Source organism: Psittacula echo (assembly GCF_963264785.1).
Source record: "Psittacula echo genome assembly, chromosome: 29".
NCBI classification, from domain to species: domain Eukaryota; kingdom Metazoa; phylum Chordata; class Aves; order Psittaciformes; family Psittacidae; genus Psittacula; species Psittacula echo.
The window spans coordinates 1188849-1216829 of record NC_137764.1 but is presented as its reverse complement, the minus strand read 5'-3'; the positions used below and the strand labels follow the sequence as shown (position 1 = coordinate 1216829).

Here is a 27981-nt window from a genome sequence, read left to right as displayed (position 1 = left end):
GGTTCGTCCCATCTGAGCCCTCCAACACTGCCCAAAATGGGGCAAAGTTGGAGAATTCCCTAAAATCCCAACCAAAATAAGTCAGAATTGGAGAATTCACTAAAATCCCACCCAAAAATGGCTTAAAGTTGGAGAATTCCCTAAAATCCCAACCCAAAATGGTTCAAAGTTGGAGAATTCCCTAAAATCCCAACCCAAAATGGTTCAAAGTTGGAGAATTCCCTAAAATCCCACCCAAAATGGTTCAAAGTTGGAAAATTCCCTAAAATTCCATCCAAAAATGGTTCAAAGTTGGAGAATTCCCTAAAATTCCACCCAAAAATGGTTCAAAGTTGGAGAATTCCCTAAAATCCCCCCCAAAATGGTTGAAAGTTGGAGAATTCCCTGAAATCCCAAACCAAAATGGTTCAAAGTTGGAGAATTCCCTAAAATCCCCCCCAAAAATGGGGCAAAGTTGGAGAATTCCCTAAAATCACCCCCAAAATGGTGGAAAGTTGGAGAATTCCCTAAAATCCCCCCCAAAATAGTTCAGAGTTGGAGAATTCCCTAAAATCCCCCCCGAAATGGTTCAGAGTTGGAGAATTCCCTAAAATCCCCCCCAAAATGGTTCAAAGTTGGAGAATTCCCTCATGGAGGAGGTGGAAGGGATGGCGGGGGTGTTCCCATCCCGCACCAGCCCATTCCCAGCAGCATTCCCACGGGCACATTCCAGCGTATCCATAAGGAATCAAACCGGCCCCCCCAGGAGCGCTCACGTCACCCGTCGCCCCCACCAATAGCAGCGCGGCGCCGCGGGGTTAGGCTCCGCCCCGCTGCTATCGACCAATCAACGCCGAGCTCGGCAAAGAGAGGGGCGGGGCGGCGCTTGGCCACGCCTCCCGTTCTCCCTCCGCACCCAGGCCGGGTCCAAGGGTTCGAGTCCCGCGGCCGCACTTCGGGCAGCGCCGGTTATTAACGGCGTTGGGGCCAACGGGATATGAACCTTCTTAACGTTGGGAGCAACGGGATAAGAACGTTCTTAACGTTGGGAGCAACGGGATAAGAACGTTCCTAACGTTGGGAGCAACGGGATAAGAACGTTCTTAACGTTGGCAGCAACGGGACGCCTCCCGTTCCAGCGAGGGTGCGCATGCGGGTTTTCCCGTTGCCATGAAGCCCCACGCGTTGCTACGGCAACGGCGCTGCGTGATGACGCAACACGCTGCGCCCGCCGCGTGACGTAACAGCGTGCGCCGGGGATGCCCAAGTCCCGCCGCGCTCCCCAGTGCTCAAACGCGGCCGGGCAGCGGCGAGAGGCGGCGGCTACCGGTAACGGGGACCTGTAACGGGTGCTGGGTGCTCTCTGTGGGTGCTGTATCCGGATGCTCTGTGGGTGCTCTCTGTGGGTGCTGGGGGCTCTCTGTGGGTGCTGTATCCGGATGCTCTGTGGGTGCTCTCTATGGGTGCTGTATCCGGATGCTCTGTGGGTGCTCTCTATGGGTGCTGGGGGCTCTCTGTGGGTGCTGTATCCGGATGCTCTGTGGGTGCTCTCTATGGGTGCTGGGTGCTCTCTGTGGGTGCTGTATCCGGATGCTCTGTGGGTGCTCTCTATGGGTGCTGGGGGCTCTCTGTGGGTGCTGTATCCGGATGCTCTGTGGGTGCTCTCTATGGGTGCTGGGGGCTCTCTGTGGGTGCTGTATCCGGATGCTCTGTGGGTGCTCTCTATGGGTGCTGGGGGCTCTCTGTGGGTGCTGTATCCAGATGCTCTGTGGGTGCTCTCTGTGGGTGCTGGGGGCTCTCTGTGGGTGCTGTATCCGGATGCTCTGTGGGTGCTCTCTATGGGTGCTGGGGGCTCTCTGTGGGTGCTGTATCCGGATGCTCTGTGGGTGCTCTCTATGGGTGCTGGGGGCTCTCTGTGGGTGCTGTATCCGGATGCTCTGTGGGTGCTCTCTATGGGTGCTGTATCCGGATGTTCTGTGGGTGCTCTCTATGGGTGCTGAGTGCTCTCTATGGGTGCTGTATCCGGATGCTCTGTGGGTGCTCTCTATGGGTGCTGAGTGCTCTCTATGGGTGCTGTATCCGGATGCTCTCTATGGGTGCTCTCTATGGGTGCTGAGTGCTCTCTATGGGTGCTGTATCCGGATGCTCTCTCTCTCTGGGTGCTGTATCCGGATTCTCTCTCTCTATGGGTGCTGTATCCGGATGCTCTCTCTATGGGTGCTGTATCCGGATGCTCTGTGGGTGCTCTCTATGGGTGCTGTATCCGGATGCTCTGTGGGTGCTCTCTATGGGTGCTGAGTGCTCTCTATGGGTGCTGTATCCGGATGCTCTGAGGGTGCTCTCTGTGGGTGCTGTATCCGGATGCTCTCTATGGGTGCTCTCTATGGGTGCTGAGTGCTCTCTCTGGGTGCTGTATCCGGATGCTCTCTCTCTGGGTGCTGTATCCGGATGCTCTCTCTCTATGGGTGCTGTATCCGGATGCTCTCTCTATGGGTGCTGTATCCGGATGCTCTCTCTATGGGTGCTGTATCCGGATGCTCTCTCTATGGGTGCTGTATCCGGATGCTCTCTCTATGGCTCTGACGCCGTTGCTCTCCCCGCAGGTTCCCCATTCCCGTTCCGGTCCCGCAGGGGATGGGGCCGCAGCCCCGGGCGCTCTCCCGGCGCCTCTGCAGCGACCGCGGGGCCCCCCCCTGCGCTTGGCGCCTGCGGCCCGGCCCCGTGCTCAGCATCGCCCCCTGCCGGGCCCCGGTGAGGCAGCAGCGCCGGGGCAGAACGGGCCTGGAAGGGGTTAAAATGGCCTCAAACAGCCTTGGGAGAGCCCCAAGGGGTTCAGAATGGTTCGAAACGGCCCTGGGAGTGCCCAAACGCTGCCTGCGAGGGCCCAAACGCTCCCAAACACCCCTAGGACGACCCAAACGCCCCCGGGGGGTCCCAAACGCGTCTGGGAGAGGCCAAAAGCCCCCGGGGGGGGGAGGGCCCAAACGCCTCTGAGAAGGCCCAAACGACCCCTAGGGGGGCCCCAAACGCCGCTGGGCGGGCCCAAACGCTCCCGGGTGGGTCCCAAACGCTTCTGGGAGGACCCAAACGCCCCTGGGCGGGCCCAAACGCTCCCGGGTGGGTCCCAAACGCTTCTGGGAGGACCCAAACGCCCCTGGGCGGGCCCAAACGCTCCCGGGGGGGTCTCAAACGCTCCTGGGAGGGCCCAAACGCTCTCAAACGCCACTAAGGGGGGAACCCAAACGCCCCGGGGAGGGGGGGGGCAGCCTCATCCCGGAGGTGCTCGCGCAGCGCCCGGCGCGCTCAGGAGCTCTTTGGGGTCCCCGCGCTCCCCGCCCGGGTCAGGCCCCCCCCCCCTCCAAGCACCCGAGGGCGTTTTTGGGGTAAACCCGCCGTTTCCGCCCGTTTCCGCCGTTCCCCCCAGGCCCAGCGCCCTCCCAGCACCCCCGGTCCGGAGCCGGCGCGGGCCCCGCCGGGCCCCGCCGTGGAGGCCGGGCCTCATCCGGCCGCGGCGCCGCTGGCGCTGAGCACCCGGGAGCTGGCGGCGCTGGCCCGGGCGCTGCAGAGGAAGCTGAAGGCGCTGCAGCAGCGGCGCCGGCGCCACCGCGCACGCGTGGAGGCCATGGAGGCCCTGGTGCGGAGCCTGCGCGGGCCGGGAGGCCCCGTAGGGGTAAGGTGTGGGGATGGGGACCGGGGGGGCAGCTGGGGGGGCACCAATGTATGGCCATAGGGACCCCAATGTCCTTATCCCATAGGGACCCTAACGTATGGCCATAGGGACCCCAATGTCCTTATCCATAGGGACCCCAATGTCCTTATTCCATAGGGACCCCAATGTCCTTATCCATAGGGACCCCAATGTCCTTATCCATAGGGACCCTAACGTATGGCCATAGGGACCCCAATGTCCTTATCCATAGGGACCCCAATGTCCTTATTCCGTAGGGACCACAATGTCCTTATTCCATAGGGACCCCAATGTCCTTATCCATAGGGACCCCAATGTCCTTATCCATAGGGACCCCAATGTCCTTATTCATAGGGACCCCAATGTCCTTATCCCATAGGGACCCTAACGTATGGCCATAGGGACCCCAATGTCCTTATTCCGTAGGGACCCCAATGTCCTTATCCATAGGGACCACAATGTCCTTATCCATAGGGACCCCAATGTCCTTATTCATAGGGACCCCAATGTCCTTATCCCATAGGGACCCCAATGTCCTTATCCATAGGGACCACAATGTCCTTATCCATAGGGACCCCAATGTCCTTATCCCATAGGGACCCCAATGTCCTTATTCATAGGGACCCCAATGTCCTTATCCCATAGGGACCCCAATGTCCTTATCCATAGGGACCACAATGTCCTTATCCATAGGGACCCCAATGTCCTTATCCATAGGGACCACAATGTCCTTATCCATAGGGACCCCAATGTCCTTATTCATAGGGACCCCAATGTCCTTATCCCATGGGGACCCTAACGTATGGCCATAGGGACCCCAATGTCCTTATTCCGTAGGGACCCCAATGTCCTTATCCATAGGGACCACAATGTCCTTATCCATAGGGACCCCAATGTCCTTATTCATAGGGACCCCAATGTCCTTATCCCATAGGGACCCCAATGTCCTTATCCATAGGGACCACAATGTCCTTATCCATAGGGACCCCAATGTCCTTATCCCATAGGGACCCCAATGTCCTTATTCATAGGGACCCCAATGTCCTTATTCATAGGGACCCCAATGTCCTTATCCCATAGGGACCCCAATGTCCTTATCCATAGGGACCACAATGTCCTTATTCATAGGGACCCCAATGTCCTTATCCATAGGGACCACAATGTCCTTATCCATAGGGACCCCAATGTCCTTATTCATAGGGACCCCAATGTCCTTATCCCATAGGGACCCCAATGTCCTTATCCATAGGGACCACAATGTCCTTATTCATAGGGACCCTAACGTATGGCCATAGGGACCCCAATGTCCTTATCCATAGGGACCACAATGTCCTTATCCATAGGGACCCCAATGTCCTTATTCATAGGGACCCCAATGTCCTTATCCCATAGGGACCCCAATGTCCTTATCCATAGGGACCACAATGTCCTTATTCCGTAGGGACCCCAATGTCCTTATCCATAGGGACCACAATGTCCTTATTCCGTAGGGACCCCAATGTCCTTATCCGTAGGGACCCCAATGTCCTTATCCATAGGGACCCTAATGTATGGCCATAGGGACCCCAATGTCCTTATCCCATAGGGACCCCAATGTCCTTATCCATAGGGATCCCAATGTATGGCCATAGGAACCCCAATGCCCTTATTCCATAGGGATCCCAATGTATGGCCATAGGAACCCCAATGTCCTTATTCCATAGAGATCCCAATGTCCTGTCCATAGGGACCCCAGTGCCCTGTCCATAGGGGACCCCTAATTCCTTATTCCATAGGGACCCCAATGTCCTTATTCCATAGGGACCCCAATGTCCTAATCCCATAGGGACCCCAATGTCCTGTCCATGGGGACCCCCAATGTCCTAATTCCATAGGGATCCCAATGCCTTGTCCATAGGGACCCCAATGTTCTAATTCCATGGGGGCTCCAATGCTCTTATTCCATAGGGACCCCAATGTATGGCCATAGGGACCCCAATGCCCTTATTCCATGGGGATGCCAATATCCTAATTCCATGAGGGCCTCAATGTCTTCATTCAATAGGGACCCCAATGTCCTTATTCCATAGGAACCCCAATGTCCTTATTCCATAGGGCCCCCCATGTCCTTATCCCTTGGGGACCCCCATGTCCTGCCCCATGGTGCCCCCCATTGCCCTCCCTGCAGCCGGCGCCCCCGCTGCCCCCCGCTGCCATCGCCTGCCCTGAGGACGAGGAGGAAGAGGAGGAGGAGGAGGCCGGGGCCCCCCCGATCCCTGCGGAGCCCCCTCCGGAGGGGACCCCATGGAGCAGCCCGGAGCAGCCCTGACCCCTCCATAGGGGACGGGCGCCCTATAGGGGTGCCCCCGTTGGTGCTCTATGGGGTGGGGATGCCCCCCCCTATGGCTTTAATAAAGGATGGAGGAGGTGAGTGGCTGAGGGTGCTTCCTCCTATGGGTTCCTATAGGGGGGCTGAACCTATGGGGGCCATAGGTCCTTCCCCAGCCCCCTTGGGGCTGCTCTCCATGGCCCTGTGTGCAAGTGCCAGCTCCTATAGACTCCCTATAGACCCCATCTCCTATAGCCCCATATCCCCCATCCTCTATAGGCCTATGCTCCCCATCTGCTATGGCACCTATAACCCCTGTCCCTTATAGCCACCATGCGCACTGTCCGCTGTGTTCCCTATAGCCCTATACCTCAGGTACCCTGCCTCCTATAGGCCCCTATCCCCTGCCTTGTTTATCCTTGTAGCCCTGTATTCCCCGTTACCTATAGCACTCATATCCCACATCGCCTATGGACCCCATACTCCATCCCCTATAGACCCGATACACCACCCTCTATAGCCCCCATACACCATTTCCTATAGCCCCATATTCCATCCCCCATAGCTCCATAATCCATCCCCTATAGCCCCATACACTATCCCCTCTAGGGACCCCATACCCCGTCCCTATATCCCCGTACGCCATCCCCTATATCCACATACACCATCCTCTATAGCCCCATAATCCATCCCCTATATCCCCATACACCATCCCCTATAGCCCCCATACACAGTCCAATATATTCCCATACACCGTCCCCTATAGCCCCATAATCCATTCCCTATATTCCCATACACCATCCCCTATAGCCCCATAATCCATCCCCTATATCCCCATACACCATCCCCTATAGCCCCCATACACAGTCCCCTATATTCCCATACACCATCCCCTATAGCCCCATAATCCATCCCCTATATCCCCATACACCATCCCCTATAGCCCCCATACACAGTCCAATATATTCCCATACACCATCCCCTATAGCCCCATAATCCATTCCCTATATTCCCATACACCATCCCCTATAGCCCCCATACACAGTCCCCTATATTCCCATACACCATCCCCTATAGCCCCCATACGCAGTCCCCTATATCCCCATACACCACCCCCTATAGCCCCCATACACCATCCCCTATAGCCCCCATACAGAGTCCCCTATATCCCCATACACCGTCCCCTATAGCCCCATAATCCATTCCCTATATTCCCATACACCACCCCCTATAGCCCCCATACACAGTCCCCTATATTCCCATACACCATCCCCTATAGCCCCCATACACAGTCCCCTATATCCCCATACACCATCCCCTATAGCCCCCATACACAGTCCCCTATATCCCCATACACCACCCCCTATAGCCCCCATACACCATCCCCTATAGCCCCCATACACAGTCCCCTATATCCCCATACACCGTCCCCTATAGCCCCATAATCCATTCCCTATATTCCCATACACCATCCCCTATAGCCCCCATAATCCATTCCCTATATTCCCATACACCATCCCCTATAGCCCCCATACACAGTCCCCTATATTCCCATACACCATCCCCTATAGCCCCCATACACAGTCCCCTATATTCCCATACACCATCCCCTATAGCCCCCATACACAGTCCCCTATATCCCCATACACTGTCCCCTATAGCCCCATAATCCATTCCCTATATTCCCATACACCATCCCCTATAGCCCCCATACACAGTCCCCTATATTCCCATACACCATCCCCTATAGCCCCCATACACAGTCCCCTATATCCCCATACACTGTCCCCTATAGCCCATAATCCATCCCCTATATTCCCATACACCATCCCCTATAGCCCCCATACACAGTCCCCTATAGCCCCATAATCCATTCCCTATATTCCCATATACCGTCCCCTATATCCCCATAATCCATCCCCTCTAGCCCCATACACCCTCCCCTACATCCCCATACACCATCCCCTATAGCCCCATAATCCATCCGTTATAACCTGTCCATACACTATATATACCTATATATACTTGTATATATATACACATATATATATATCTATACTTATATACACTGTCCCCTATAGCCCCATGCACCCTCCCCTATATCTCCACAAGCTATCCCCTATAGGAGCCATAATCCATCCCTTACAGCCTCATACACTGTCCCCTATAGCCCCGTACACCCTCCCCTATAGCCCCGCCCCTCCGCTCCCCTCCAAGCCCCGCCCCTCTCCTTCCGCGCATGCGCATTGCGCTGCGCCCATCCGCCCGGCCGCGTCTCCGGCAGGTACCGATTTTGGGGGGCGGGGGGGGGTTGGGGGGGAACACCGGGATAAACCGGGACCAAACGGGATAAAACGGAATCGAATGGGACCCCACGGGGTGAACCGGGATTAAACGGGATCGAACGAGACCAAACGGGGTGAACCGGCATCAAACGGGACCACCCCCACCGCATCCCCAGCCCCTGTGTGTCCCCCCCCCTTATCCCGTTGGTTCGCCCCATCCCGGTCCCGGCTCCAAGGCCCCCCCCTCTCCTCAGAGGCCGCCGCCATGACGAAGGAGCGCGGGGACCCCCCGGCGGGGGGGGGGGGGACAGCGGACCCCCCCGCGGAGCCCTCGTCCAGTGCCCCCCCCGTGGACCCCCCCGTGGACACCGGGGAGCGCCGCAAGAGGCCCGTGGTGCACCCGGCAGCGCCCGCGCCGCTGCCCAAGGACTACGGTGAGGGCCCCCCATGGGGAGGACCGGGCCTTAACGGGGCCTAACGGGGACAGGGACCCCCCCTCCCATAGGGACAATGGGGACAGGGACCCCCCCCACGGGGAGGACCGGGCCTTAACGGGGCCTAACGGGGACAGGGACCCCCTCCCATAGACACAATGGGGACAGGGACCCCCCCCACGGGGAGGACCGGGCCTTAACGGGGCCTAACGGGGACAGGGACCCCCCCCCCATAGGGACAATGGGGACAGGGACCCCCCCCACGGGGAGGACCGGGCCTTAACGGGGCCTAACGGGGACAGGGACCCCCCCCCCATAGGGACAATGGGGACAGGGACCCCCCCCACGGGGAGGACCGGGCCTTAACGGGGCCTAACGGGGACAGGGACCCCCCCCCCCATAGGGACAATGGGGACAGGGACCCCCCCCATGGGGAGGACCGGGCCTTAACGGGGCCTAACGGGGACAGGGACCCCCCCTCCCATAGGCACAATGGGGACAGGGACCCCCCCCATGGGGAGGACCGGGCCTTAACGGGGCCTAACGGGGACAGGGACCCCCCCCACAGGGAGGACCGGGCCTTAACGGGGCCTAACGGGGACAGGGACCCCCCCCACGGGGAGGACCGGGCCTTAACGGGGCCTAACGGGGACAGGGACCCCCCCTCCCATAGGGACAATGGGGACAGGGACCCCCCCCACGGGGAGGACCGGGCCTTAACGGGGCCTAACGGGGACAGGGACCCCCCCCCCATAGACACAATGGGGACAGGGACCCCCCCCATGGGGAGGACCGGGCCTTAACGGGGCCTAACGGGGACAGGGACCCCCCCCCATAGACACAATGGGGGCATGGACCCCCCCCATAATGGGGAGCAGGACCCCCCCCCCATAGCCATAATGGGGCTCAATGGGGACAAGGACCCCCCCCATAGGCATAATGGGACATGAACCCCCCCCCAGAAACAATGGGGACCGGGCCCCCCCCCCCAGATACAACGGGGCTCAATGGGGACAGGGACCCCCCCTCTTTGTCACAGAGACACCCCCCCCATGGCAAAGGACCCCTATAGGGCTGCGAGTGGGGATTCTCTGATGGCTGCTATGGGGTTGTGCACCGTGGGGTATCCTCCTATAGGGACAGAGACACCCCCCCCATGGCAAAGGACCCCTATAGGGCTGCGAGTGGGGATTCTCTGATGGCTGCTATGGGGTTGTGCACCGTGGGGTGTCCTCCTATAGGGACAGAGACACCCCCCCCATGGCAAAGGACCCCTATAGGGCTTCGAGTGGGGATTCTCTGATGGCTGCTATGGGGTTGTGCACCGTGGGGTACCCCCTCTATTCCCCCCCCCCCCTTATGTGTGTGTCCCCCCCGCCCCAGCCTTCACGTTCTTCGACCCCAACGATGCTGCGTGCCGGGAGATCCTGCTGGACCCCAGCACCACGGTGCCGCAGCTCTTCGCCATCCTGCGCCAGTGGGTGCCCCAGGTGCAGCACAACGTGGACCTCATCGGCAACGAGGTGCTGTGGGGGGCTATGGGGCGCAGGGGGCTGTGGGGGGCTATGGGGCGCAGGGGGCTGTGGGGGGCTATGGGGCGCAGGGGGCTGTGGGGGGGTATGGGGTGCAGGGGGCTGTGGGGTGCTATGGGGCGCAGGGGGCTGTGGGGGGCTATGGGGCGCAGGGGGCTGTGGGGGGCTATGGGGCACAGGGGGCTGGGGGGGGGTATGGGGCGCAGGGGGCTGGGGGGGGCTATGGGGCGCAGGGGGCTGTGGGGGGCTATGGGGCGCAGGGGGCTGTGGGGTGGTATGGGACGCAGGGGGGTGGGGGGGGTATGGGACGCAGGGGGCTGGGGGGGTTATGGGGTGCAGGGGGCTGTGGGGGGCTATGGGGTGCCGGGGGGCTGGGGGGGGATATGGGGCGCAGGGGGCTGTAGGGGGGTATGGGGTGCAGGGTGCTGTGGGGTGCTATGGGGCGCAGGGGGCTATGGGGCGCAGGGGGCTGTAGGGGGGTATGGGGTGCAGGGGGCTGTGGGGGGCTATGGGGCGCAGGGGGCTGTAGGGGGGTATGGGGTGCAGGGTGCTGTGGGGGGCTATGGGGCGCAGGGGGCTGTGGGGTCTATGGGGCGCAGGGGGCTGTAGGGGGGTATGGGGTGCAGGGGGCTGTGGGAGGCTATGGAGGACAGGGGGCTGTGGGGTGCTATGGGGCGCAGGGGGCTGTGGGGGGCTATGGGGCGCAGGGGGCTGTAGGGGGGTATGGGGTGCAGGGGGCTGTGGGAGGCTATGGAGGACAGGGGGCTGTGGGGGGCTATGGGGCGCAGGGGGCTGTGGGGGGCTATGGGGCGCAGGGGGCTGTGGGGGGCTATGGGGCGCAGGGGGCTGTGGGGGGCTATGGGGTGTTATGTGTGGTCAGGGTGTTATAGTTGTTGTGCTGTTACTGTTGTAACCGGTGTGTAACTGGGATGTAACTGGTGTGTAACCAGTGTGTAACTGGGATGTAACCGGTGTGTAATGGGTGTGTAACCGGTGTGTAACGGGTGTGTAAGCGGTGTGTAATGTATGTATAACTGGTGTGTAACTGATGTGTAACCGGTGTGTAACAGGTGTGTAACTGGTGTGTAGCCAATGTGTAACTGGTGTGTAACTGGTGTGTGACTGATGTGTAACCAGCGTGTAACGGATGTACAACCGGTGTGTAACTGGTGTGTAATGGATGTGTAATGGATGTGTAACGGGTGTGTAACCGGTCTGTAGCTGGGATGTAACTGGGATGTAAGGGGTGTGTAACGGATGTATAACCGGTGTGTAACGGATGTGTAACGGGTGTGTAACGGGTGTGTAACGGATGTGTAACGGGTGTGTAACGGGTGTGTAACGGGTGTGTAACGGATGTGTAACGGGTGTGTAATGGATGTGTAACGGGTGTGTAATGGATGTGTAATGGATGTGTAACCGGTGTGTAACGGGTGTGTAACGGGTGTGTAACGGATGTGTAACGGGTGTGTAACGGGTGTGTAACGGATGTGTAACGGATGTGTAACGGGTGTGTAACCGGTGTGTAACGGGTGTGTAACGGGTGTGTAACGGGTGTGTAACGGGTGTGTAACGGGGGCAGATCCTGCGCCGCGGCTGCCACGTCAACGACCGCGACGGCCTCACGGACATGACGCTGCTGCACTACGCCTGCAAGGCCGGCGCCCACGGCGTGGGTACGTGCCCCCCGCGCCCCACGGCCCCGCGCCCCACGGCCCCGTAGCCACGCTCCCCATCTCCCCACAGGGGACCCGGCGGCCGCCGTCCGCCTGTCCACGCGCCTGCTGGCGCTGGGGGGGGACGTGACCCTGCGCAGCCGCTGGACCCACATGAACGCCCTGCACTACGCCGCCTACTTCGACGTCCCCGAGCTCATCCGCACCCTGCTGCGGGCAGCGGCGCCCCGAGGTGAGGGCAGGGGGGTCCCACGGGGGATACAGGGCACTGGGGGGCATGGGGCAGGACATTGGGGTTCAATGGGGGACCTACAGGGGATACAGGGCACTGGGGGGCAAGGGGCAGGACATTGGGGTTCAATGGGGGACCTACAGGGGATACAGGGCACTGGGGGGCAAGGGGCAGGACATTGGGGTTCAATGGGGGACCTACAGGGGATACAGGGCACTGGGGGGCATGGGGCAGGACATTGGGGTTCAGTGGGGGACCCACAGGGGATACAGGGCACTGGGGGGCAAGGGGCAGGACATTGGGGTTCAATGGGGGACCTACAGGGGATACAGGGCACTGGGGGGCAAGGGGCAGGACATTGGGGTTCAATGGGGGACCTACAGGGGATACAGGGCACTGGGGGGCATGGGGCAGGACATTGGGGTTCAGTGGGGGACCTACAGGGGATACAGGGCATTGGGGGGCATGGGGCAGGACATTGGGGTTCAATGGGGGACCTACAGGGGATACAGGGCATTGGGGGGCATGGGGCAGGACATTGGGGTTCAATGGGGGACCTACAGGGGATACAGGGCACTGGGGGGCATGGGGCAGGACATTGGGGTTCAATGGGGGACCCCCAGGGGATACAGGGCACTGGGGGGCAAGGGGCAGGACATTGGGGTTCAGTGGGGGACCTACAGGGGATACAGGGCATTGGGGGGCATGGGGCAGGACATTGGGGTTCAATGGGGGACCCACAGGGGATACAGGGCACTGGGGGGCAAGGGGCAGGACATTGGGGTTCAATGGGGGACCCACAGGGGATACAGGGCACTGGGGGGCAAGGGGCAGGACATTGGGGTTCAGTGGGGGACCCCCAGGGGATACAGGGCACTGGGGGGCATGGGGCAGGACATTGGGGTTCAGTGGGGGACCTACAGGGGATACAGGGCATTGGGGGGCAAGAGGCAGGACATTGGGGTTCAGTGGGGGACCTACAGGGGATACAGGGCATTGGGGGGCATGGGGCAGGACATTGGGGTTCAATGGGGGACCTACAGGGGATACAGGGCATTGGGGGGCAAGAGGCAGGACATTGGGGTTCAGTGGGGGACCTACAGGGGATACAGGGCATTGGGGGGCAAGGGGCAGGACATTGGGGTTCAGTGGGGGACCTACAGGGGATACAGGGCACTGGGGGGCATGGGGCAGGACATTGGGGTTCAATGGGGGACCTACAGGGGATACAGGGCACTGGGGGGCAAGGGGCAGGACATTGGGGTTCAATGGGGGACCTACAGGGGATACAGGGCATTGGGGGGCAAGGGGCAGGACATTGGGGTTCAGTGGGGGACCTACAGGGGATACAGGGCATTGGGGGGCAAGGGGCAGGACATTGGGGTTCAGTGGGGGACCTACAGGGGATACAGGGCACTGGGGGGCAAGGGGCAGGACATTGGGGTTCAGTGGGGGACCCCCAGGGGATACAGGGCACTGGGGGGCAAGGGGCAGGACATTGGGGTTCAATGGGGGACCTACAGGGGATACAGGGCATTGGGGGGCAAGGGGCAGGACATTGGGGTTCAGTGGGGGACCTACAGGGGATACAGGGCATTGGGGGGCAAGGGGCAGGACATTGGGGTTCAGTGGGGGACCTACAGGGGATACAGGGCATTGGGGGGCATGGGGCAGGACATTGGGGTTCAGTGGGGGACCTACAGGGGATACAGGGCACTGGGGGGCAAGGGGCAGGACATTGGGGTTCAGTGGGGGACCTACAGGGGATACAGGGCATTGGGGGGCATGGGGCAGGACATTGGGGTTCAGTGGGGGACCCCCAGGGGATACAGGGCACTGGGGGGCAAGGGGCAGGACATTGGCCTCAATGGGGGACCCCCAGGGGATACAGGGCATTGGGGGGCATGGGGCAGGACATTGGGGTTCAATGGGGGTCCCATGGGGGATACAGGGCATTGGGGGGCATGGGGCAGGACATTGGGGTTCAATGGGGGACCTACAGGGGATACAGGGCATTGGGGGGCATGGGGCAGGACATTGGGGTTCAGTGGGGGACCCCCAGGGGATACAGGGCATTGGGGGGCAAGGGGCAGGACATTGGGGTTCAATGGGGGACCCACAGGGGATACAGGGCATTGGGGGGCATGGGGCAGGACATTGGGGTTCAATGGGGGACCTACAGGGGATACAGGGCACTGGGGGGCATGGGGCAGGACATTGGGGTTCAGTGGGGGACCTACAGGGGATACAGGGCACTGGGGGGCAAGGGGCAGGACATTGGGGTTCAATGGGGGACCCACAGGGGATACAGGGCACTGGGGGGCAAGGGGCAGGACATTGGGGTTCAATGGGGGACCTACAGGGGATACAGGGCATTGGGGGGCATGGGGCAGGACATTGGGGTTCAGTGGGGGACCTACAGGGGATACAGGGCACTGGGGTGCAAGGGGCAGGACATTGGGGTTCAGTGGGGGACCCCCAGGGGATACAGGGCATGGGGGGCAAGGGGCAGGACATTGGGGTTCAGTGGGGGACCTACAGGGGATACAGGGCACTGGGGGGCAAGGGGCAGGACATTGGGGTTCAGTGGGGGACCCCCAGGGGATACAGGGCATGGGGGGCATGGGGCAGGACATTGGGGTTCAGTGGGGACAGGGCATGGGGGACCCACAGGGGATACAGGGCATTGGGAGGCATGGGGCAGGACATTGGCCTCAATGGGGGACCCCCAGGGGATACAGGGCATTGGGGGGCATGGGGCAGGATATCGGGGTTCAATGGGGACAGGGCATGGGGGTCCCATGGGGGATACAGGGCATTGGGGGGCATGGGGCAGGACATTGGGGTTCAATGGGGACAGGGCATGGGGGTCCCATGGGGGATACAGGGCATTGGGGGGCATGGGGCAGGGCATTGGGGTTCAATGGGGGACCTACAGGGGATACAGGGCATTGGGGGGCATGGGGCAGGACATTGGGGTTCAGTGGGGGACCCCCAGGGGATACAGGGCATTGGGGGGCAAGGGGCAGGACATTGGGGTTCAATGGGGGACCCACAGGGGATACAGGGCATTGGGGGGCATGGGGCAGGACATTGGGGTTCAATGGGGGACCCACAGGGGATACAGGGCATTGGGGGGCATGGGGCAGGACATTGGGGTTCAATGGGGGACCCACAGGGGATACAGGGCACTGGGGGGCAAGGGGCAGGACATTGGGGTTCAATGGGGGACCTACAGGGGATACAGGGCATTGGGGGGCATGGGGCAGGACATTGGGGTTCAATGGGGGACCCACAGGGGATACAGGGCACTGGGGGGCAAGGGGCAGGACATTGGGGTTCAATGGGGGACCTACAGGGGATACAGGGCATTGGGGGGCAAGGGGCAGGACATTGGGGTTCAGTGGGGGACCTACAGGGGATACAGGGCAGTGGGGGGCAAGGGGCAGGACATTGGGGTTCAGTGGGGGACCTACAGGGGATACAGGGCATGGGGGGCAAGGGGCAGGACATTGGGGTTCAGTGGGGGACCTACAGGGGATACAGGGCATTGGGGGGCAAGGGGCAGGACATTGGGGTTCAGTGGGGGACCCACAGGGGATACAGGGCACTGGGGGGCAAGGGGCAGGACATTGGGGTTCAATGGGGGACCTACAGGGGATACAGGGCATTGGGGGGCATGGGGCAGGACATTGGGGTTCAGTGGGGGACCTACAGGGGATACAGGGCATTGGGGGGCATGGGGCAGGACATTGGGGTTCAGTGGGGGACCTACAGGGGATACAGGGCATTGGGGGGCATGGGGCAGGACATTGGGGTTCAATGGGGGACCTACAGGGGATACAGGGCACTGGGGGGCAAGGGGCAGGACATTGGGGTTCAGTGGGGGACCTACAGAGGATACAGGGGACTGGGGGGCAAGGGGCAGGACATTGGGGTTCAGTGGGGGACCCCCAGGGGATACAGGGCACTGGGGGGCATGGGGCAGGACATTGGGGTTCAGTGGGGACAGGGCATGGGGGACCCACAGGGGATACAGGGCATTGGGGGGCATGGGGCAGGACATTGGCCTCAATGGGGGACCCCCAGGGGATACAGGGCATTGGGGGGCATGGGGCAGGATATCGGGGTTCAATGGGGACAGGGCATGGGGGTCCCATGGGGGATACAGGGCATTGGGGGGCATGGGGCAGGACATTGGGGTTCAATGGGGACAGGGCATGGGGGTCCCATGGGGGATACAGGGCATTGGGGGGCATGGGGCAGGACATTGGGGTTCAATGGGGACAGGGCATGGGGGTCCCATGGGGGATACAGGGCATTGGGGGGCATGGGGCAGGACATTGGGGTTCAGTGGGGACAGGGCATGGGGGTCCCATAGGGGATACAGGGCATTGGGGGCATGGGGATAAGAGATGGGGGTACCCAAGGGAAGGACATTGGGTTCCATTGGGACAGGACATTGGGGTCCCATAGGGGTAAGGAGATTGGGGTGCCCCCATGGGCCCAGGCCGTGGGGTCCCATAGGGGTAAGGACATTGGGGTGCCCCCATGGGCCCAGGCCGTGGGGTCCCATAGGGGTAAGGACATTGGGGTGCCCCCATGGGCCCAGGCCGTGGGGTCCCATAGGGGTAAGGACATTGGGGTGCCCCCATGGGCCCAGGCCGTGGGGTCCCATAGGGGTAAGGACATTGGGGTGCCCCCATGGGCCCAGGCCGTGGGGTCCCATAGGGGTAAGGACATTGGGGTGCCCCCATGGGCCCAGGCCGTGGGGTCCCATAGGGGTAAGGACATTGGGGTGCCCCCATGGGCCCAGGCCGTGGGGTCCCATAGGGGTAAGGAGATTGGGGTGCCCCCATGGGCCCAGGCCGTGGGGTCCCATAGGGGTAAGGACATTGGGGTGCCCCCATGGGCCCAGGCCGTGGGGTCCCATAGGGGTAAGGAGATTGGGGTGCCCCCATGGGCCCAGGCCGTGGGGTCCCATAGGGGTAAGGACATTGGGGTGCCCCCATGGGCCCAGGCCGTGGGGTCCCATAGGGGTAAGGACATTGGGGTGCCCCCATGGGCCCAGGCCGTGGGGTCCCATAGGGGTAAGGACATTGGGGTGCCCCCATGGGCCCAGGCCCCATGCCCAGGGCTCTGTTCCCCCCAGTGCTGCACTCGACCTGCAGTGACTTCAGCCACGGCACCGCGCTGCACATCGCCGCCTCCAACCTGTGCCTGGGCGCCGTGCGCTGCCTCCTGGAGCATGGGGCAGACCCTGCGCTGCGGGTATGGGGGCCGTGGGGTGTCGGGGGGGGTGCACGGGGCTATAGGCGCCATAGGAGCTATAGGGGATATGAGGACTATAAGGGGCTGTAGGGGATATAGCATCTATAGTGGGTATACGGGCTATAGGAGCTGCGGGGGGCTATAGGGTCTGTGGGGCTATAGGTGCTATAGGAGTGCTTTAGGGCCCGTAGTGTCTATAGGCGCTGTAGAGTCTACGGTGTCTGTAGGGTTTATAGGGCTTATAGATGCTGTAGGGTCTGTAGTGTCTATAGGATCTATAGGGGCTATGGTGTCTATAGGATTTACAAGGGCTATGGTGCCTATAGACACTACGGGGGCTATAGAGTCTACAGGGTCTACAGGGCTATGGGGCCTATGATGTCTATATAATGTCTATAGGATCCATAGTGTCTGTAGGAGCTACAGAGATTATAGTGGCTGTAGGGTGTATAGTGTCTATAGGCACTGTAGGCACCATAGGGGTTATACTGGTTATAGGGTCCATAGTGTTTGCAGGCGCTGTAGGGATTATAGTGTCTATGGGGTCCATAGTGTCTATAGGGGTTATAGGCACTATAGGGTCTGTAGTGTCTGTAGGATCTATAGGGTCCATAGTGTCTATAGGCGCTGTAGGTGCTATACGGGTTATAGTGGCTATAGGGTATATAGTGTCCATAGTGTCTACAGGGGTTATAGGCACTATAGGGTCTGTAGCGTTTGTAGGATCTGTAGGGGCTATAGGGTCCATAGTGTCTATAGGGGTATAGGTGCTGCAGGGGCTATAGGAGTGCCTTGGGATCCATAGTGTCTATAAGGGTTATGGTGGCTATAGGGTCCATAGTGTCTCTAGGCGCTGTAGGGGCTATAGTGGCTGTAGGGTCCGTAGTGTCTATTGGCACTGTAGGGCTATAGTGCCTATAGGGTCCATGGTGTCTGTAGGTGCTGTGGGGCTATAGTGCCTATAGGGTCCATAGTATCTATAGGTGCTATAGGGTCCACAGTGTCTGTGAGGCTATAGTGCCTATAGGGTCCATGGTGTCTATAGGTGCTATGGGGTCCATAGTGTCTGTAGGCGCTGTGGGGCTATAGTGCGTATAGGGTCCATAGTGTCTGTAGGCACTGTGGGGCTATAGTGCCTATAGGGTTGCTGTACAGTCCGTAGGATCTAGAGGTGCTATAGGGTCCATAGGATCTATAGGTGCTGTGGGGTCCATAGTGTCTATAAGTGCTGTAGGGTCCATAGTGTCTATAGGTGCTATAGGAGTGCTGTAGGGCCCATAGTGTCTATAGGTGCTCTAGGAGTGCTGCAGGGCCCATAGTGTCTATAGGTGCTGTAGGAGTGCTGCAGGGCCCATAGTGTCTATAGGTGCTCCAGGAGTGCTGCAGGGCCCATAGTGTCTATAGGTGCTCTAGGAGTGCTGCAGGGCCCATAGGGTCTATAGGCGCTATAGGAGTGCTGTAGAGCCCATAGTGTCTATAGGTGCTATAGGAGTGCTGTAGGGCCCATAGTGTCTATAGGTGCTCTAGGAGTGCTGCAGGGCCCATAGTGTCTATAGGTGCTCTAGGAGTGCTGCAGGGCCCATAGTGTCTATAGGTGCTCTAGGAGTGCTGCAGGGCCCATAGTGTCTATAGGCGCTATAGGAGTGCTGCAGGGCCCATAGTGTCTATAGGCGCTATAGGAGTGCTGTAGAGCCCATAGTGTCTATAGGTGCTATAGCAGTGCTGCAGGGCCCATAGTGTCTATAGGTGCTCTAGGAGTGCTGCAGGGCCCATAGTGTCTATAGGTGCTCTAGGAGTGCTGCAGGGCCCATAGTGTCTATAGGTGCTCTAGGAGTGCTGCAGGGCCCATAGTGTCTATAGGTGCTCTAGGAGTGCTGCAGGGCCCATAGTGTCTATAGGTGCTCCAGGAGTGCTGCAGGGCCCATAGTGTCTATAGGTGCTCTAGGAGTGCTGCAGGGCCCATAGTGTCTATAGGTGCTCCAGGAGTGCTGCAGGGCCCATAGTGTCTATAGGCGCTATAGGAGTGCTGTAGAGCCCATAGTGTCTATAGGTGCTATAGCAGTGCTGCAGGGCCCATAGTGTCTATAGGTGCTATAGGAGTGCTGTAGAGCCCATAGTGTCTATAGGTGCTCTAGGAGTGCTGCAGGGCCCGTAGTGTCTATAGGTGCTGTAGGAGTGCTGCAGGGCCCATAGTATCTATAGGTGCTCCAGGAGTGCTGCAGGGCCCATAGTGTCTATAGGTGCTCTAGGAGTGCTGCAGGGCCCATAGTGTCTATAGGCGCTATAGGAGTGCTGCAGGGCCCATAGTGTCTATAGGCGCTATAGGAGTGCTGTAGAGCCCATAGTGTCTATAGGTGCTATAGCAGTGCTGCAGGGCCCATAGTGTCTATAGGTGCTGTAGGAGTGCTGCAGGGCCCATAGTGTCTATAGGTGCTCTAGGAGTGCTGCAGGGCCCATAGTGTCTATAGGTGCTGCAGGGCCCATAGTGTCTATAGGTGCTATAGGAGTGCTGCAGGGCCCATAGTGTCTATAGGTGCTATAGAAGTGCTGCATAGCCCATAGTGTCTATAGGTGCTCTAGGAGTGCTGCAGGGCCCATAGTGTCTATAGGTGCTCTAGGAGTGCTGCAGGGCCCATAGTGTCTGTAGGTGCTGCAGGGCCCATAGTGTCTATAGGTGCTGTAGGAGTGCTGCAGGGCCCATAGTGTCTATAGGTGCTCTAGGAGTGCTGCAGGGCCCATAGTGTCTATAGGTGCTCTAGGAGTGCTGCAGGGCCCATAGTGTCTGTAGGTGCTCTAGGAGTGCTGCAGGGCCCATAGTGTCTATAGGTGCTGCAGGGCCCATAGTGTCTACAGGCGCTATAGGAGTGCTGCAGGGCCCATAGAGTCTATAGGCGCTATAGGAGTGCTGCAGGCCCATAGTGCCTATAGGTGCTCTAGGAGTGCTGCAGGGCCCATAGTGTCTATAGGCGCTATAGGAGTGCTGCAGGGCCCATAGTGTCTATAGGCGCTATAGCAGTGCTGCAGGGCCCATAGTGTCTATAGGTGCTGTAGGAGTGCTGCAGGGCCCATAGTGTCTATAGGCGCTCTAGCAGTGCTGCAGGGCCCATAGTGTCTATAGGTGCTGTAGAAGTGCTGCAGGGCCCATAGTGTCTATAGGTGCTATAGGAGTGCTGCAGGGCCCATAGTGTCTATAGGTGCTGTAGGAGTGCTGCAGGGCCCATAGTGTCTATAGGTGCTGCAGGGCCCATAGTGTCTATAGGCGCTGTAGGAGTGCTGCAGGGCCCATAGTGTCTATAGGCGCTATAGGAGTGCTGTAGAGCCCATAGTGTCTATAGGTGCTATAGCAGTGCTGCAGGGCCCATAGTGTCTATAGGTGCTCTAGGAGTGCTGCAGGGCCCATAGTGTCTATAGGTGCTCTAGGAGTGCTGCAGGGCCCATAGTGTCTATAGGTGCTGTAGGAGTGCTGCAGGGCCCATAGTGTCTATAGGTGCTGCAGGGCCCATAGTGTCTATAGGTGCTCTAGGAGTGCTGCAGGGCCCATAGTGTCTATAGGTGCTGCAGGGCCCATAGTGTCTATAGGCGCTGTAGGAGTGCTGCAGGGCCCATAGTGTCTATAGGCGCTATAGGAGTGCTGTAGAGCCCATAGTGTCTATAGGTGCTATAGCAGTGCTGCAGGGCCCATAGTGTCTATAGGTGCTCTAGGAGTGCTGCAGGGCCCATAGTGTCTATAGGTGCTCTAGGAGTGCTGCAGGGCCCATAGTGTCTATAGGTGCTCTAGGAGTGCTGCAGGGCCCATAGTGTCTATAGGTGCTCTAGGAGTGCTGCAGGGCCCATAGTGTCTATAGGTGCTGTAGGAGTGCTGCATGGCCCATAGTGTCTATAGGTGCTCTAGGAGTGCTGCAGGGCCCATAGTGTCTATAGGTGCTCTAGGAGTGCTGCAGGGCCCATAGTGTCTATAGGTGCTCTAGGAGTGCTGCAGGGCCCATAGTGTCTATAGGTGCTCTAGGAGTGCTGCAGGGCCCATAGTGTCTATAGGTGCTCTAGGAGTGCTGCAGGGCCCATAGTGTCTATAGGCGCTCTAGGAGTGCTGCAGGGCCCATAGTGTCTATAGGCGCTCTAGGAGTGCTGCAGGGCCCATAGTGTCTATAGGCGCTGTAGGAGTGCTGCAGGGCCCATAGTGTCTATAGGCGCTGTAGGAGTGCTGCAGGGCCCATAGTGTCTATAGGCGCTGTAGGAGTGCTGCAGGGCCCATAGTATCTATAGGCGCTGTAGGAGTGCTGCAGGGCCCATAGTGTCTATAGGCGCTGTAGGAGTGCTGCAGGGCCCATAGTGTCTGTAGGTGCTGCAGGGCCCATAGTGTCTATAGGTGCTCTAGGAGTGCTGCAGGGCCCATAGTGTCTATAGGTGCTGCAGGGCCCATAGTGTCTATAGGCGCTATAGGAGTGCTGCAGGGCCCATAGTGTCTATAGGTGCTGCAGGCCCATAGTGTCTATAGGCGCTATAGGAGTGCTGCAGGGCCCATAGTGTCTATAGGTGCTGCAGGCCCATAGTGTCTATAGGCGCTATAGGAGTGCTGCAGGGCCCATAGTGTCTATAGGCGCTATAGCAGTGCTGCAGGCCCCATAGTGTCTATAGGCGCTATAGGAGTGCTGCAGGCCCATAGTGTCTATAGGCGCTATAGGAGTGCTGCAGGGCCCATAGTGTCTATAGGCGCTGTAGCAGTGCTGCAGGCCCCATAGTGTCTATAGGCGCTGTAGCAGTGCTGCAGGCCCATAGTGTCTATAGGCGCTATAGCAGTGCTGCAGGTCCCATAGTGTCTATAGGCGCTCTAGCAGTGCTGCAGGCCCATAGTGTCTATAGGCGCTATAGGAGTGCTGTAGAGCCCATAGTGTCTATAGGCGCTATAGGAGTGCTGCAGGCCCATAGTGTCTGTAGGCGCTATAGGAGTGCTGCAGGGCCCATAGTGTCTATAGGCGCTATAGGAGTGCTGCAGGCCCATAGTGTCTATAGGTGCTATAGGAGTGCTGCAGGGCCCATAGTGTCTATAGGTGCTATAGCAGTGCTGCAGGCCCATAGTGTCTATAGGTGCTGTAGGAGTGCTGCAGGCCCATAGTGCCTATAGGTGCTCTAGGAGTGCTGCAGGGCCCATAGTGTCTATAGGTGCTCTAGGAGTGCTGCAGGCCCATAGTGTCTATAGGCGCTAGAGGAGTGCTGCAGGCCCATAGTGTCTATAGGCGCTATAGGAGTGCTGCAGGGCCCATAGTGTCTATAGGTGCTATAGGAGTGCTGCAGGCCCATAGTGTCTATAGGTGCTATAGGAGTGCTGCAGGCCCATAGTGTCTATAGGTGCTGTAGGAGTGCTGCAGGCCCATAGTGTCTATAGGTGCTATAGGAGTGCTGCAGGCCCATAGTGTCTATAGGCGCTATAGGAGTGCTGCAGGCCCATAGTGTCTATAGGCGCTATAGGAGTGCTGCAGGCCCATAGTGTCTATAGGCGCTATAGGAGTGCTGCAGGGCCCATAGTGTCTATAGGTGCTATAGGAGTGCTGCAGGCCCATAGTGTCTATAGGTGCTATAGGAGTGCTGCAGGCCCATAGTGTCTATAGGTGCTGTAGGAGTGCTGCAGGCCCATAGTGTCTATAGGTGCTGTAGGAGTGCTGCAGGCCCATAGTGTCTATAGGTGCTATAGGAGTGCTGCAGGCCCATAGTGCCTATAGGCTCCGCTGTGCCCTCCAGAACAGCAAGGGGCAGGTGGCGGCCGAGGTGGTGCCGGACCCCACGGACATGGCGCTGGACAAGGCGGAGGCGGCGCTGGTGGCGCGGGAGCTGCGGCGGCTGCTGGAGGAGGCGGTGCCGCTGAGCTGCAGCCTGCCCCGGGTCACGCTGCCCAACTACGACAACCTGCCCGGGAACAGCGTGCTGCTCTGCCTGGGGCTGCAGCTGGGCGACCGCGTGCGCCTGCACGGCGGCAAGGTGGCTGTGCCGTGTGGGGTGTGGGGTGTGGGGTATGGGGTATGGGGTATGGGATATGGGGTATGGGATATGGGATATGGGGTATGGGATATGGGGTATGGGATATGGGATATGGGGTATGGGGTATGGGATATGGGGTATGGGATATGGGATATGGGGTATGGGGTATGGGATATGGGGTATGGGGTATGGGGTATGGGGTATGGGATATGGGGTATGGGATATGGGGTATGGGGTGTGGGGTATGGGGTATGGGATATGGGGTATGGGGTATGGGATATGGGGTATGGGGTATGGGATGTGGGGTATGGGATGTGGGGTATGGGATATGGGATATGGGGTATGGGATATGGGATATGGGGTATGGGATGTGGGGTATGGGATGTGGGTATGGGATATGGGGTATGGGATATGGGGTATGGGATATGGGGTATGGGGTGTGGGGTATGGGGTATGGGGTATGGGATATGGGGTATGGGGTATGGGGTATGGGATATGGGGTATGGGATATGGGGTATGGGGTATGGGATGTGGGGTATGGGATGTGGGGTATGGGGTATGGGATATGGGGTATGGGGTATGGGATATGGGGTATGGGATATGGGGTATGGGGTATGGGATATGGGGTATGGGGTATGGGGTATGGGGTATGGGATATGGGGTATGGGGTATGGGATATGGGATATGGGGTATGGGGTATGGGATATGGGGTATGGGATATGGGGTATGGGATATGGGGTATGGGGTATGGGATATGGGGTATGGGGTATGGGATATGGGGTGTGGGGTATGGGATATGGGGTATGGGGTATGGGATATGGGATATATGGGGTATGGGATATGGAGTGTGGGGTATGGGATGTGGGGTATGGGGTATGGGATATGGGGTATGGGGTATGGGATATGGGATATATGGGGTATGGGATATGGGGTATGGGGTATGGGATATGGGATATGGGGTATGGGATATGGGATATGGGGTATGGGGTATGGGATATGGGGTATGGGGTATGGGATATGGGGTGTGGGGTATGGGATATGGGGTATGGGGTATGGGATATGGGATATATGGGGTATGGGATATGGGGTGTGGGGTATGGGATGTGGGGTATGGGGTATGGGATATGGGGTATGGGGTATGGGATATGGGATATATGGGGTATGGGATATGGGGTATGGGGTATGGGGTATGGGATATATGGGGTATGGGATGTGGGGTATGGGGTATGGGATATGGGGTATGGGATGTGGGGTATGGGGTATGGGATATGGGGTATGGGGTATGGGATATGGGATATATGGGGTATGGGATGTGGGGTATGGGGTATGGGATATGGGGTATGGGATGTGGGGTATGGGGTATGGGATATGGGGTATGGGGTATGGGATATGGGATATATGGGGTATGGGATATGGGATATGGGGTATGGGGTATGGGATATGGGATATATGGGGTATGGGATATGGGGTGTGGGGTATGGGATGTGGGGTATAGGATATGAGGGCTATTGGTGCAGAGATGGTGTTTGGGATATGGACAGCTGGGGTTTGGAGTACATGGTGTGGGTTTTGGGTCCCTGGGCTGGGTTTGGGGTGCTTGGGCCTGGTTTTGGGGTGCTTTGGTCTGGTTTTGGGGTTCACGGGCCGGGTTTGGGGTGCTCCGGGCTGGGTTTGGGGTGCTTTGGGTGGTTTTGGGGTGCTTTGGGTGGGTTTGGGGTCCTTTAGGCTGGGTTTTGGGGTGCTTGGGGCTGGTTTGGGGTGCTCGGGGCTCCCCTGAGCTCTGTGTGCCCAGGTGGGGACGCTGCGGTTCTGCGGCACCACGGCCTTCGCCAGCGGGCAATGGGCAGGGGTGGAGCTGGACGAGCCCGAGGGCAAGAACGACGGCAGCGTGGGGGGGGTGCGGTACTTCATCTGCCCCCCCAAGCAGGGTACGGGCGCGCGGGCCCTGCCCCGGGCCACACGGGTCCCTACTGACCTCTGCGGGTCCCTACTGACCTCTACTGGTCCCTACTGACCTCTGCTGGTCCCTACTGACCTCTACTGGTCCCTACTGACCTCTGCTGGTCCCTACTGACCTCTACTGGTCCCTACTGACCTCTACTGGTCCCTACTGACCTCTGCGGGTCCCTACTGACCTCTACTGGTCCCTACTGACCTCTACTGGTCCCTACTGACCTCTACTGGTCCCTACTGACCTCTACTGGTCCCTACTGACCTCTGCGGGTCCCTACTGACCTCTGCGGGTCCCTACTGACCTCTACTGGTCCCTACTGACCTCTACTGGTCCCTACTGACCTCTGCGGGTCCCTACTGACCTCTGCGGGTCCCTACTGACCTCTACTGGTCCCTACTGACCTCTACTGGTCCCTACTGACCTCTGCGGGTCCCTACTGACCTCTGCTGGTCCCTACTGACCTCTGCGGGTCCCTACTGACCTCTACTGGTCCCTACTGACCTCTGCGGGTCCCTACTGAGCTCTACTGGTCCCTACTGACCTCTACTGGTCCATACTGACCTCTACTGGTCCCTACTGACCTCTGCGGGTCCCTACTGACCTCTACTGGTCCCTACTGACCTCTGCGGGTCCCTACTGACCTCTACTGGTCCCTACTGACCTCTGCGGGTCCCTACTGACCTCTACTGGTCCCTACTGACCTCTACTGGTCCATACTGACCTCTGCGGGTCCCTACTGACCTCTGCTGGTCCCTACTGACCTCTACTGGTCCCTACTGACCTCTACTGGTCCCTACTGACCTCTGCGGGTCCCTACTGACCTCTACTGGTCCCTACTGACCTCTACTGGTCCCTACTGACCTCTGCGGGTCCCTACTGACCTCTACTGGTCCCTACTGACCTCTACTGGTCCATACTGACCTCTGCGGGTCCCTACTGACCTCTGCTGGTCCCTACTGACCTCTACTGGTCCCTACTGACCTCTACTGGTCCCTACTGACCTCTGCGGGTCCCTACTGACCTCTACTGGTCCCTACTGACCTCTACTGGTCCATACTGACCTCTGCGGGTCCCTACTGACCTCTACTGGTCCCTACTGACCTCTGCTGGTCCCTACTGACCTCTACTGGTCCCTACTGACCTCTACTGGTCCCTACTGACCTCTGCGGGTCCCTACTGACCTCTGCGGGTCCCTACTGACCTCTGCGGGTCCCTACTGACCTCTGCGGGTCCATACTGACTTCTGCGGGTCCATACTGACCTCTGCGGGTCCCTACTGACCTCTGCGGGTCCATACTGACCTCTGCGGGTCCCTACTGACCTCTGCGGGTCCCTACTGACCTCTGCGGGTCCCTACTGACCTCTACTGGTCCCTACTGACCTCTACTGGTCCCTACTGACCTCTGCGGGTCCCTACTGACCTCTGCGGGTCCCTACTGACCTCTACTGGTCCCTACTGACCTCTACTGGTCCCTACTGACCTCTGCTGGTCCCTACTGACCTCTGCGGGTCCCTACTGACCTCTACTGGTCCCTACTGACCTCTACTGGTCCCTACTGACCTCTACTGGTCCCTACTGACCTCTGCGGGTCCCTACTGACCTCTGCGGGTCCATACTGACCTCTGCGGGTCCATACTGACCTCTGAGGGTCCATACTGACCTCTGCGGGTCCATACTGACCTCTGCGGGTCCATACTGACCTCTGCGGGTCCCTACTGACCTCTACTGGTCCCTACTGACCTCTACGGGTCCCTACTGACCTCTGCGGGTCCCTACTGACCTCTACTGGTCCCTACTGACCTCTACTGGTCCCTACTGACCTCTGCGGGTCCCTACTGACCTCTGCGGGTCCCTACTGACCTCTGCGGGTCCCTACTGACCTCTACTGGTCCCTACTGACCTCTACTGGTCCATACTGACCTCTGCGGGTCCATACTGACCTCTGCGGGTCCATACTGACCTCTACTGGTCCCTACTGACCTCTACTGGTCCCTACTGACCTCTACTGGTCCCTACTGACCTCTGCGGGTCCCTACTGACCTCTACTGGTCCCTACTGACCTCTACTGGTCCCTACTGACCTCTGCGGGTCCCTACTGACCTCTACTGGTCCCTACTGACCTCTGCGGGTCCCTACTGACCTCTACTGGTCCCTACTGACCTCTACTGGTCCATACTGACCTCTGCGGGTCCATACTGACCTCTGCGGGTCCCTACTGACCTCTACTGGTCCTTACTGACCTCTGCGGGTCCATACTGACCTCTGCGGGTCCCTACTGACCTCTGCGGGTCCATACTGACCTCTGCGGGTCCCTACTGACCTCTGCGGGTCCATACTGACCTCTGCGGGTCCCTACTGACCTCTGCGGGTCCATACTGACCTCTGCGGGTCCCTACTGACCTCTACTGGTCCCTACTGACCTCTACTGGTCCCTACTGACCTCTGCGGGTCCATACTGACCTCTGCGGGTCCCTACTGACCTCTACTGGTCCCTACTGACCTCTACTGGTCCCTACTGACCTCTGCTGGTCCCTACTGACCTCTACTGGTCCCTACTGACCTCTGCGGGTCCCTACTGACCTCTACTGGTCCCTACTGACCTCTACTGGTCCCTACTGACCTCTACTGGTCCCTACTGACCTCTGCTG

General features: G+C 59.2%; 1 protein-coding gene across 5 annotated transcripts in view; it reads left to right on the top strand.

The window, feature by feature from the left end:
- Positions 1-5996: 5996 nt before the first annotated feature.
- The window catches only part of CLIP3 (CAP-Gly domain containing linker protein 3), a 28572-nt gene continuing 6587 nt past the window's right edge, over positions 5997-27981 (top strand). For 4 of the 5 annotated variants that reach the window (XR_013958602.1, XR_013958603.1, XM_080636100.1 and 1 more), the window contains exons 1-8: positions 5997-6073; positions 8515-8694; positions 10078-10217; positions 11809-11902; positions 11973-12134; positions 17287-17405; positions 23142-23378; positions 25171-25306. Coding sequence is in view for 3 of the 5 variants with exons in the window: in XM_080636100.1 (XP_080492226.1) it covers positions 6037-6073; positions 8515-8694; positions 10078-10217; positions 11809-11902; positions 11973-12134; positions 17287-17405; positions 23142-23378; positions 25171-25306 (1105 nt within the window). In the remaining 2 variants the exon portion in view is untranslated. Of the gene's footprint in view, positions 6074-8227; positions 8260-8514; positions 8695-10077; positions 10218-11808; positions 11903-11972; positions 12135-17286; positions 17406-23141; positions 23379-25170; positions 25307-27981 lie in introns of those variants that run through there. The other variant, XM_080636101.1, reaches the window with a different exon arrangement.